General features: G+C 45.4%; 1 protein-coding gene across 6 annotated transcripts in view; it reads left to right on the top strand.

Moving 5' to 3' along the window:
- The first annotated feature begins 465 nt into the window (after positions 1-465).
- The window catches only part of znf827 (zinc finger protein 827), a 137,992-nt gene continuing 125,111 nt past the window's right edge, over positions 466-13,346 (top strand). For all 6 annotated transcript variants that reach the window (XM_072678547.1, XM_072678546.1, XM_072678548.1 and 3 more), the window contains exon 1: positions 466-998. In XM_072678547.1, the coding sequence (XP_072534648.1) occupies positions 956-998 (43 nt within the window). In that variant the 5' untranslated portion in view covers positions 466-955. The remainder of the gene's footprint in view (positions 999-13,346) is intronic.

Below are 13,346 nucleotides of genomic sequence, written 5' to 3'. Positions count from 1 at the left end.
AGCTCTTGTGGAGTCTTCGCTTGGACTGATTAGGGCTGTTTTGGAGGCATGAGAGGACCCCACACCATATTAGGGGTGGTTTTAATGTTATGGCTGATTGGGTGTATCATATTTTTGGAAGCATTACGCAATATCTAAAATTCACTTAGTTCTACATGGATTAATATTTTTCTAAAATGTGGAAAAATATGTTTATTTTTATTATTTCAAAAAATGTAATTTGTTATTTTTTCATGCAAATTTGCCCTAATTAGAAATTTAAATTTACATAATTTATTTACTCTTAAATATGCTTCTACTGTACTGAAAAAAACTATAATCTCTCCTCGGCCACTAAAGTACTGTATACACCCTGAAAGCTTGGGGGCACCTTGTTCCTTTTCCTCGCCTCTCTAGCGCCAGAGCTCCAGCGTGTGTGTGTGTGTGTGTGTGTGTGTGTGTGTGTGTGTAAGAGAGAGAGAGAGAGAGTGTGTGTGTGTGTGTGTGCACGAGTGTGTATGTATGTGTGTATGACTGAGTGTGTGTGTGTGCGTGCTCTGCTGTTGCTGCCCTTTGATCCCTGCATTAGTGTTAGTTAGGGGCTCGGAGACACACGCACACGCGCACACACATACACACACTTGCACGGAGAGAGAGAGAGAGAGAGAGAGAGAGAGAGAGAGAGAGCAGCCATAGTCAAGACACGGAGACACGGCAACAACAAGCAGCAGCAGCAGCGCCTCCTCCTCCTCCTCCACCACCACCACTACCACCACCACCACCTCCTCCTCCTCCTCCTCCTCCTGCTGCTGCTCCTGCTCCTGCTCCGGCAGAACGCGAAGGCAGCCAGGTGCACGACGAGCCTCCGCGCGGCGCCTCCTTTCAATGGGACGAGACCTCCTTTCTCCTCGGCCCTGAGCGCGGAGGGGAGAATGTGATAAACAGGAGGGAAGCGAGAAAGAGGGGGGGGCTGAAAATGCCAAGGAGGAAACAGGAGCAACCCAAGCGTCTGCCTTCGCGTAAGTGCGCGTCCGTGCGTAATTTCCCTACCTCTGGCGTTTGGGCTCGTTTGTTTTGTGCGTCTTGCGCGTAGTTTAGGGTTAAAGAGGTGAAGCAGACAAAGGCGCGCGGCGTAGGTTATTTCTCTCTCTCTCTCTCTCTCTCTTGCTCTCTCCCTTGCTCTCTCTCTCTCTCTCTCCCCACTCTGTCTATGCCTCTCTCTCCCTTTCTAAGGCAGCCATGTTGGCGGTGAGTGAGGCTACAGCGAGCCGCCAGGGCACTACTACCGTGCCGTAGCGTTACAAAAGGTCTCTCTCTTGCCCCCCTTACGAAAACAGATCTCCCCCCGGCTCCCTCTCCCTCTCTTTGCTCTGTCCTTCCCTCGCGAGCCGGGCGCCCTTAGGAGGACCGCAGCGCCGCGCGGGCTGGAGCAAGAAGCGAGGGGAAGGGGGTGAAGAGGACCGCGGTGAAAGGCGAAGGGGTCAGCCGGACCAGGCGAGCCAAGCCTGGGCTTCTTAGTGCCCGAGCAGAGACTAGCGCGCGCGCATATGTATACACACACACATACTCACACACACACACACACACTCACTCACATATATAAACGCACGCGCGAAGCAACTTTGCTCCACTTTAGGCAACTCTCAAGCGCAGTGTCTACTTTACGTTGCGCGTGGACCTTTGCCTTTGTGTGTGTGTATATGTGTGTATATATATGTGTGTGTGTATGTGCACGAGTGTGTGCGTGTGTGTGTGTGTGTGTGTGTGTTTTCTTAAAGGCTGAGGTAACGTTAGTTAGTTTCTCGTCCACCCCTCCCAGCTCCACAGCTCGGGTTCATGTCTGCAGGGCTGCCTGTGTGTCAGAGCCGTGCTCGGTCACCTGAAGTTCAAGGGTTTTTCTTCATGTCCACCCCCTTCCTCCTCCTCCTCCTCCTCCTCCTCTTTTTTAAGCCTTGCAGACAGACAGAGCGATCAATAAGGCGGTACTTCTGTTTGTCCGCTGTGTGTTTGAGACCCTATACGTGTGTGTGTACATGTGTGTGTGTGTTGGAGTGTGTTCTGCCCCGTGTGTGTGGAGCAGGATGTTCAGATTGTGCTTTTCTATCAGTTTGCTATGAAAGAGGTGCAGTGCGTAATGATGGCCGCTAGAGGGTGCACGACTGTGGAAAACACTGAGTAGGACCTGGATAAACGGGGGCACCTTTTTTAATGGCAGATTGCACACCCCCCCCTCCTCTTTTTTGTATTTCTCACTCTACAGCCCCTGTCGTTAAGTGATGGACATTTTCAGCTCATAGAGGAATTTGGAAGAAAAGTTTGGGCAAATATAAGCTGGATTTCTTCAACAGAAATAGGAGGTTTGGTGAATCGGGCAGTTTTGCAATAAAAGCTCCTGTAAAATCCACGAAACAGACATTCCCCATGGCTTTCGGGAAGGAAAGGACTAGTTGTGCTGAGTCACAATACGATAGTGATTTTATATGAAGTGGAAAAAGCTGAGGAGAAAAGAGAAAAGTTGGAGCATATCTTCTGTACGTTGTTTTATTTACAGCTGTTTAGCTGTCTGACTATTAAAGGGCCAACAGTAAGGTACAACCAGAGGCTTTGGTCCTGGGATTTGAACCTGTAACCTTGCGGTTGACTCTGCTAAGCAGTGGGCTAGCCTGTGCATAATGGCCAGGGTGACCATTTCTCTATGAAGGCTACGTGTGGGTGAACTACATGAACACATCTCCTAGCTTTAGCTACAACCAGGGGAACCCATTTGGTCCTGGGATTTGAACCTGTGACCTTGCGGTTGACTCTTCTAAGCAGTGGGCTTTCCTGTGCAGTCCAGTCTGAGAGCATCACTGTCACCAGATAGACAGTGCCACTTAGGGCAGAGAGGGGTTGACTGCCTTGCCCAAAACTACAACCAGCAGCACCCACTTGATCCCGGGATTTGAACCTGCACCCTTATGGGTGGCTAGTGGTGATTTGGGCCTCCTGACTGTAGGGCCAGTCCAGTCTGAGAGCATCACTGTCACCAGATAGACAGTGCCACTTTGGGCAGTGGGGGGGTTGACAGCCTTGCTCAAAGGTACAACCAGCGGTACCCACTTGATCCCGGGATTTAAACCTGCACCCTTATGGGTGGCTAGTGGTCATTTGGGCCTCCTGGCTGTAGAGCCAGTCCAGTCTGAGAGCATCACTGTCACCAGATAGACAGTGCCACTTAGGGCAGTGAGGGGTAGACTGCCTTGCCCAACACTACAACCAGCAGCACCCACTTGATCCCGGGATTTGAACCTGCACCCTTATGGGTGGCTAGTGGTCATTTGGGCCTCCTGACTGTAGGGCCAGTCCAGTCTGAGAGCATCACTGTCACCAGATAGACAGTGCCACTTAGGGCAGTGAGGGGTAGACTGCCTTGCCCAACACTACAACCAGCAGCACCCACTTGATCCCGGGATTTGAACCTGCACCCTTATGGGTGGCTAGTGGTCATTTGGGCCTCCTGACTGTAGGGCCAGTCCAGTCTGAGAGCATCACTGTCACCAGATAGACAGTGCCACTTAGGGCAGAGAGGGGTTGACTGCCTTGCCCAAAACTACAACCAGCAGCACCCACTTGATCCCGGGATTTAAACCTGCACCCTTATGGATGGCTAGTGGTCATTTGGGCCTCTTGGCTGTAGAGCCAGTCCAGTCTGAGAGCATCACTGTCACCAGATAGACAGTGGGGGGTTGACTCCCTTGCCCAAAAGTACAACCAGTGGCACCAACTTGTTCCTGGGGTTTAAACCTACCACCTTCTGGTTGACTCCACTTACCACTAGGTTGCCCCTACGGCAAGAGCTCCCCTACATAATGGATAATGGGAACAGTTTGCTTCACTTTGGAAAACAATCATAAGGACAACATGCTGCTAGTACTGGTGGTGCCACAACACAAAATGAGCATTTTATACGAAGGCTAAGTGTGGACAAATTCAATGAAGGGGAAACGAACACTAAACTGGACTTTGTCACAATATCAAATTGGGAAAAGCTGAACAATGGGATTTGACATAATTGGCACACATTTAAGTTAAACTCTTTAACTGGTGAATTTGTGCATTTTTGCTAGCCTCCTGACTGTATCCAGTCTGGGAGCAACACAGTGTCACCAGAGGAAAGGCGCCAATTGGGAGAATTGGGGGCTTGGCTTTCCTTACCCAAGGGCACAACCAGAGGTTCCCAGTCGGCCTTAGGGTGCATTTGAATCACAGACATTTAGTTGTTGGCCAGTCTTGTTTACCGCTAGGCTACCAGCCACTTCTGGTGATTAGCTGTTTTTATAGTGCTCCTACATAATGAACAAAATGACCATAGTAAGAACGACCTGTGCTGCTAATACTGACCGCAGCACAAAATTAGCACTTTATATGAAGTGTTACAAAAGTAGGCAGAGGCATTGGCCTAGTGGGGGGAAAATTGTGCTGGTAAAACATGGACCATGGCTTTCAGAAGCAAACACTGGGGCAGGTTGTCCTGTTATTGTCACAGCACAAAATTAGCATTTACCCTGACTTGGGAAAACAAAACTGTGCCAAAATGGGGCTACGCATTGCCGGTAGTATTGCCGGCTGCATCGGCTTAATGTGACTCTCCACACTTCGGGGATCAAAAACAGAGCAGGGTAGATTTCCATGTTAAAACTGGTAGCGGCGGAGCCCAACATGCACATTTCTCATGAGTGTGGAGAACACCGATCTGGGGAATTGGCTAAATGGGGGCGATTGTGCTGTTTAAACTGGGAGAGAATATGCCCCTACAAAAGCAACATATCTCCAGAGTGTGGAGGAAAAACACTGAGCGGGGCAGGTCGTACTGGTGGACTGGTAGCTGCATAACCCAACCTGAACATTTCTCCTGTTCCATGATAATATCATTACCTCAGTCACTTTCACTGAGCTTCATAGAGAGGCATTGTTCTCACCTGAGAGGGTGGGTGGGTGGGTGGGTTTTTGCTTCGCTGTGGCCTCCGTTGAAACCTGACCTTTGCGATGTATGGGACTTCCAGGACGGCTGTTGGAAAAGTTTAGAAAGTTAAAGTGGAGGAAACCAGCAAAATGAAAACTGTGCCCATCATTGTACCGGTTGTAAACATGCCTGCTTACCTCCTGTGATGGGGCTGAAGTTGTCCCGAGAGATCTTATAGTTTAAAGAAGTCAGAAAATCCCCTTCTGATGATGCGTTTTGAAGGTGGGAGGAGCTTTTGAGAAACTGGAAGCTCTCTGGAGTGGATACATGCTTTTATTTCTGTTCTAGCTGATGGTTGCAGTGAGAAGCCAGAAAGCTATAATGAGTGTCACACTTGTTTACATCGTTTATTGATATTGTGGGAGTTCAGTTCTCAACTGGCTGTATCATATATTGAACTATTGCATTCTGGGTACTGTAGTGAGCAAACTATGAGTTGCAAATTCTCTGAAACGAATGAAGACATAATAGGATAACGGTATCTCCGTTTTTTTTGCTGTTTTTTACTTTACGACTTGATGTGAATCTGGCAGTTGTTCTTTACAGTTTGGACCACAGTGGACCAATAGAAATGCTTCAAAATGACTTCAAGTAAAAAAAAAAATTATCAGTGACTTCCATTGAAAGGCTTAGGAAGGTTTTTCTGTCTCCTGTGAAGTTGCTATTTTGGAGATTTTTTTGGGTGATAGTCTTTGGAGATAGTTTCTTGAATGATGTTTTTTGAAGATATGAGTGTTTTGGGTGATGTTTATTGGTGATATGAGTTTTTTGGAGATATGAGTTTTTGGGTGATATTTTTGGAGATATACATTTTTTGGGTGATATTTTTGGAGATATGAGTTTTTTGGGTGATGTTTATCGGTGACATGAGTATTTGGATGATATTTTAAGAGGTAGGAGTTTTTGGGTGTTCTTTGGAGATATGAGTTTTTTGGGTGATGTTTATTGATGATAAGAGTTTTTGGGTGATAAGTTTAGGAGATTTGAGTTTATGGGTGATAGTTGTTTGGCTGTCTTGAGTTTTTTGGGTGTTTTTTGGAGATATGAGTCTTTTGGGTGATGTTTATTGGAGATATGAGTCTTTTGGGTGATATTTGTGGAGATATGAGTTTTTTGGGTGATGTTTATTGATGATAAGAGTTTTTGGGTGATGTTTGTGGAGATATGAGTTTTTTGGGTGATAGTTTTTTGGCTATCTGAGTTTTTTGGGTGTTTTTTGGAGATATGAGTCTTTTGGGTGATGTTTATTGAAGATATGAGTTTTTTGGGTGATGTTTATTGATGATATGAGTTTTTGGGTGATGTTTGTGAAGATATGAGTTTTTTGGGTGATGTTTATTGATGATTTGAGTTTTTTGGGTGATGTTTATTGATGATATGAGTTTTTTGGGTGTTTTTTGGAGATATGAGTCTTTTGGGTGATGTTTATTGGAGATATGAGTCTTTTGGGTGATGTTTGTGGAGATATGAGTTTTTTGGGTGATGTTTATTGATGATAAGAGTTTTTGGGTGATGTTTGTGGAGATATGAGTTTTTTGGGTGATTGTTTGTGGAGATATGAGTTTTTTGGGTGATAGTTTTTTGGCTATCTGAGTTTTTTGGGTGTTTTTTGGAGATATGAGTCTTTTGGGTGATGTTTATTGAAGATATGAGTCTTTTGGGTGATGTTTATTGATGATATGAGTTTTTTGGGTGATGTTTATTGATGATTTGAGTTTTTTGGGTGATGTTTATTGATGATATGAGTTTTTTGGGTGATGTTTTTGGAGATATGAGTTATTTGGGTGATAGTTTTTTGGTAATATGTCTTAGGCTGAAATGCTCCTTCAAATTGTACTTCTGAAGGTTCCTGGTTTGATGTGTGGTGCTGTGCTATACAGCACACTGAAATAGTGCATCCTGAACCGTCTGTTATTTTTAGATCTTGTATGAAGTAATGCTGCTGCTGGAGGTCTGTTGAGTAAATTTGGACGCTTTGTTAGAATTAGTCAGCTTTAAGCTTTGTGGTGTGTGCTGTTAGTGCACTTCTCCTTGGCTTTGGTTGTCATGAATTGCAGCTCTGAGCCTGGCTGATGTTTTTTTCTCTCTCTCTTTACGGCAGAAGGCTACCAGTCATGTTAACCCTGAAAGTGCTCACTTTGCAAAACTCGTAGCTGCGGTTTGCTGGTGCTCTTTTTTTTAGTTTAGGGTTGCCTTCCATTATGCTTCGGGGTTGTGACATCGTGTTTCAGCGGTTCTTCCTGTTGGTGCCGGTTAGAAATCTCCTGCTAGCTGAGGCCTGGCCAAGAGCAGCTGAATGAAAGTGAAACTCCTTCACTTCAGCTAATGTCTAGCTGTTCACAACAAATGTCACGAGTCAGTTTGGTCATTCTCCAATACAGCATCATATAAAGGTATACAGGTGTGTTCAGGCTCTCTGCTTCTGCTTATACACAGTGGATGGGATTTGTTCAACTGCAGAGTGATGCGCATTGTCATTACGCAATATAGGACTGTGCATTCGAGTAGTTTGTTTGGCTCCGGAGCCACAGAATAAGCCAATTTGACACAATTTCCTGCAATTTCCCATTGACATTCTGCATTTTTACTGCTTTGTTTTACATGAGGTCAACATTTGTGTCGGCTTGTGTATTAAAAACAGTCGTAATTCATTTTTACCTGACCATTTCCCACCATCCCTCTGAATTAACAGGCTGTTTTACTTTTGAGGCTCATATGTGTGGACGGCTAAACATGTAAACATGTAAGACGTATGTATCTCGTCTCTGTCCAATGAAAAACATGCGTCTCTAAAATGGGGACTTTAGAGGAGAACGCAAAAATGTTAAAAATCTTAACTCTGAATGGAAGTCAATGTAACGTAAGAGTTCATTCCAAGTCATTTAGAGCATTTCTATTGGTCCATTCATCCAAAATTATTTCAATTCTACAGGGTTTAAAACTAAAAACGGACAAAAATGGAGATTCATGGTTTTCATTGGACAATAGCGATATACATATATATAACTATGTACATATATACCTGACATATACCTAATATATATATATATATATATATATATATATATATATATATATATATATATATATATATATATGATATGTACCTGTATATTGTCACTGTCACACATAAATCTCATATCTCTGAAACTCGGCAACTTTACAAGAGAAGAAGAAAAACCTTGTTAACGTTCAATTGACGTGTCAATATAAAAAGCTTTGTGTCATTAAGTCATTTTGAAGCATTTATGTAGGTCCAATCATAATGAAGTTTGACACCTTATATCAAAAAGTGAAAAACAGATAGTCAACAGCAGCTGCTCTGGGCTGCCTGATCCTCAATGGAGCTGTAGCCGAGCTAGGTGAGCAAAGGCTTAGGCTAGCTTAGCGAGTGGCTACAGACCCAAAACCATGTGTGAAAAACTTAAAATTCAGCTTTCTGTCCTTTCAGCAGCAGTCGCTTGATCATTAGTCACCAGCTGCTCGAGTCGCTCTTGTTTGTAATGGTCAGATTGAAGGTTTAAGATTTATTAAACGGGTAGTGGTGGCTCAGTGGTTAGAGCTCCGGACTATTGCTGACAGGGTTGTAGGTTCGATACCCAGGATCAGCAAGTCGCCACTGTTGGGCCCTTGAGCAAGGCACTTCACCCTCTCTGCTTCCCGGGCACCGCAGCAATGACTGCCCACCGCTCCGGGCATGTGTGTTCACTGCACGGATGGGATAAATGCGGAAGCCACATTTTATCTGTGTCTGTCACAGATGGTCAGTGTGGTTGTTCAATGTTTTCATGTTTTAATGTTTGTTAAATTATTTATTTAAAACTGTGCAGTGTTCAGTTTGTCACCCTGCGAGCAAGCTAAACGTTGCATTTGCTAATTTTCAGTTTTGTAATAAGGCAAGGTTTGGGAATTAACGGGAGCTACGAAATGTAAACCCTCTCTCAGGTAAAACCGTATACCGCAGTATTGCTCTGACAGATATCGCTGAACCATGTAATTTCTGTAGGTGCAATAGGCCAATTTTTGTACATGTCTGGGTTTTGTGGCATCAGTCAGTGGGCCTTAATCACCAATATCTTGCCATGGATTTTCTTAAATGTGCTTTTACGAAAAATCCAAACAACAATAAGTCTAGCTCAGATTTATGATGTGTTTTTAAAGAGCTTGAGCTAATGATTGTTCACAGCTCTGCTCTTATAATGATGGATCTCAGTGTCCTCATAAATTGAACAAATCCCGACTCTTCATCTTAAGAACAGTTGGTGAAGAAGGCCCGGTGTACTCATAACAGGCTGCAGCTGAAGGATTGAACGCTACGATTCGAAGCGTCATCAATGTTCACAAGCTTCGCCACGCTCTTATAGTTCACAAGAAGTGAGGAAAATTGGGTTTTCCATGATAGGAGCCCTCTAAGTAGCCAACGTCACTTCGTCTCCAGTGGAAATAACTTCCTCTGGAGTGTTTGTTAGAGAACACCGTCTTGCCCGTCTGGCTCTCGGTGTTGTTTTTTTCCTTGAGTAAATGAGAACACGCGGCATTTGACCGCACATGCATGTGGAAAATGGGCCAGAGGGCACTGAGGCCGGGGTGAGGTCACATGCCTTCGTTTTGACAGTCGAATATAAAAAAGAAAAAACCTTTAGCTGCAGTGTCGCACTGGAGACCTGCAGGAGGAGGAGGAGAAGGAGGGGTGCCGTAACACCTTTGGCTTTTATAACCCTGGCGTTGTTTGAATTCAGGAGAACTTTGTACGTGTCCGTCGGCCGTCGGGTCGGAGTTCAGCAGCCTTCCTGTAAATTAATCCCAGTTAAAGGAGGGAGCCGAGCGCCTGGTCTAAAATGTTGATCTCTCATTAAGATGTTTTTAAAAGCTCTCTACCAAAGCCACGGGGGTTGAATGAGGTTACCACTTTTTTTCCCCTCCCTCCCTCTCTTTCTCTCTCTTTCTCTATTTCTCTCTCTCACTCTCTGCTGTTCTTTGTCTCAGTTGAAGGCCACCATTTTGTGGAAACCCGCAGCCCATATCGTTCTTACGCCCTGACCTTTGCCATCAGCTAAAATGTCTCCCTATGGGAAGCCAGTCGTTTCTCCTTTAGCCTTATGAGCTTCGAGGGTATCTGCATTTTGCAAATGGAGGAACTGGAGCATTACGCAGATGCTGTATCTTCATTACCGGACCGACGGCTGAAGTGCATGTGCGTGCATGTCCGTGTGTGCGAGTGTGTGTGTGTGTGTGTGTGTAAGTGTGTGCGTCTGGGTAGCTAGCTCTGTACCTTTACTGTAATGGTGGGTCACTGGCTCCCTTCCACTCCTCTATGATTATAATGACCTTGGCTGGGGTAGGGCTTGAAAACATTGGATTAAGGGGAGAGGAAAATGAGGGGAGGTTTCCATTTCGCTCTTGGCATCCGATTTGTTGGAAATATCTGCCAAGAACCCCCACCCCCCCACCCCATCACCACCACCACCCACAACCCCCCCCTTCCCCTTCTCCTCCCCACTCTACCCCCCACCTCCTTTGCTCCACCAACTTGATCAGGCTCTCTCACCGGTGTCTGCCCAGTTCAGCTCAAGCGAATAATGATACACAGGCTTTCGCTTAGAAATGAATTAAAGGGCAAGGCAAGAGGGGGTGGCGGATGCTCTGCCGAACAAGAGCTTGCCCACAGAACAGCTCCAGCCGCGCATAGCCAACCAGAACATTTAGATTAATCTGGCGAGCTGGACCGCCTGGCTTTCATCACGGGTATAGCCTTAACGGCTCGGCTGCTGACTCATAATTAAAGGAAGAGGCTAAATGGAACAGGTGAATGGCGGCGCGGGAAATAGCTCTTTGGACGCATTGATATGTATGGCTGAAGCGTACAGTGATGCCCAAAGGTGGCCAGCACGTTTTACTCTGATGAGCCGTCGCTGTCTGAATAAGAGCTAACCGAACGTTCGCTGGGGTCCCTCAGGGCTATATCTTCGGCACCTTTAGATAGGGAAGGTGTGATTGCACCACATTCTGTTGGACTTGTTGCTGCATTGGCCCAATACACTCTGTTTGTTCTGAGAAGGTGGCTGTAATGTAACATTAAGGTACATCTTTGGACCTTAAGGATCATGTCCTTAGTAAAGAAAATGACCAAACTGTCACTGGGGTCGCTCAAGGCTATATCTTCGGTACCTTTAGATAAGGACCCTGTGATTGCACCACATTCTGTTCGCATACACTCTAGACATTTAATGTCAGGATAGACTGTGGGTAGAAGTGAATGTGTTGTAGCTTAGGGGACACTGTTGCACCTTATGGACCCTGTCATGCCATCGAGGGTATGGGGAGTGGCGGTGATGGCTCAGTGGTTATTGCTCACAGGGTTGTAGGTTCAATACATCGGTACACTAAGCTTCCACTGCTACCTTAACCTCTCTGCTCCAGGTTCACCAGAGCATGGCTGACCCCGGCTTTCTAAGCTGGGATATGTGACGAGGTATATATGACAGTGAAGTAAAGACCTGTATGTATACATTATATACTATACTATATACATTTACTGCATTTGAGTCTGAAGCTCTTATCCAGAGTCACTTACCTGTGAATCATGTTACACAGGTAGGAGAATGTAGTGTTTGGAATCTTGCCCAAGGACTCTGATTGGTGTAGTGTGGCAGGCCAGGGAATCGAAACCCAGTCTGCCACTGGAAGGGTGGTGTTGTCTCCCACTACCCTACACCAACCGCAACGGCTTTTATAGTTAATGTTTGACCTGATAGTATTTCTCACCAGGGGGCACTGGCTGTACCCTAGTAAACAGGGCGAGGTGTCCCCAGCCTGAATGGCTGAATGGCCAACTACCTAGCTGTACTGAGGCAGTTCTGTGGAGAGGCCATGCACACAGGCAGGGTTCACTTCCATGATGTAGCTATAATGTTGCTGTCAGATCAAAACCTCATAACTTCCATTTTTCCCTGTATTTTTAGTGTTTTTATCTGATGAAAAGTTTTTTATGATAAACAGACCAGCAGAAATTCTCAAATGCTATCTGGAGCTAAATCTGACGATAGCATCATTTCCGTCAATAAAAGTTCTTAAATATGAAAATATCTGCCTCTGATGTCGCTGGTCTCCCAGCCTGCTCCTGCAGAACTACCTTCCCGCAGACTTTGGATCCAACCCTAATTCAGCCCACCTGACCCATCTAATTACTCCCTTCAGAAGTCCCTGATTGGCTGAATTGGGGAAGGTTAGATTTGGATTGAAGTTGAAACCTGCAGGAAGGTGGAGCTCCAGGAGGAGGGTTGAGGACCACTGTGTGGTAGGTGTAGAGGGTAGATGTTGTTACGTTTGGTAAAACGTCTTTTCACAATAAAAATAATCATTTTTAAATGTAATTGAATTAATTTTATTTTGTTTATTTATTTTTTTTGGCCAATGTCATTGGCCTAGGATAATCTGGGAAGAGACTGTAAGTGAGGAGGGGTATCATGGAGAACTTTGGCCTGGAGTTGGAGTGGCCTCTGCTATGTGGTAGAAGGATAGATCCTCCCTCTGATGAGTGAGGCTTGGTCGTGAAAGTGTGAGCAAGGTAGAGGTGGAATTTAAAGGATGTTAAATTGAGAAAAGGAGGGACTTTAGACATGTTCCTCCTTCCAAAATCCAGTTGTTTCATAACAACACCAAACACAGAAATGATGTGAAGTAGGTACACCTTCACTCGCTGTCTCAGACCTTTTTGTTTTGCGCCTGCTGGATTTTATTTATCGTTTTATATCGTTTTATATAAAAAGTGAACTGGTTTGGATGTAAATGGTAAAGGTGCATGTATTTGTCCTCCGCATTTAACCCATCTGTGGTAGTGAACACACACACACACACACACACACACACACACACACTAGTGAACTAGGGGCAGTGAGTACACACACACCCAGAGCAGTGGGCAGTCATCTCCAGCACCCGGGGAGCAGAGAGGGTAAAGGGCCTTGCTCAAGGGCCCAACAGTGGCAGCTTGCCGAGCCCGGGAATCGAACCCACAACCCTGTTATCGATAGCCCGGCGCTCTAACCGCTGAGCCACCACTGCCCACTGCACCACTGCCCCTGGTGGAAAATGATCTCTTCTCATTGTTTACTTTGGGCAGCTCATTAGTAGCCATGTGTTAAAACTAAGACCCCGTTAACACCTGCTCACTCCTTGTGTAGACTAGTATCTTGTATCGTATATTAATCTTGGATTGTATATTAATAAGATTTTAGCCGCATGCGTTTACACTGAGTAGTCAAAGGCATCTCCTGTTAGTCAGACATCCAATCCAGTCCAACTGCCATGTGGGACGGGATATGCAAACTCGCTCAATGCGTGGCAGTTATTGCCGGCGTTTTGG

Source organism: Salminus brasiliensis, chromosome 4 (genome assembly GCF_030463535.1).
Source record: "Salminus brasiliensis chromosome 4, fSalBra1.hap2, whole genome shotgun sequence".
Classification (NCBI taxonomy): Eukaryota; Metazoa; Chordata; class Actinopteri; order Characiformes; family Bryconidae; genus Salminus; species Salminus brasiliensis.
Note: the sequence above shows the minus strand (reverse complement) of the source record. Positions and strands in the feature narration are given on the sequence as shown.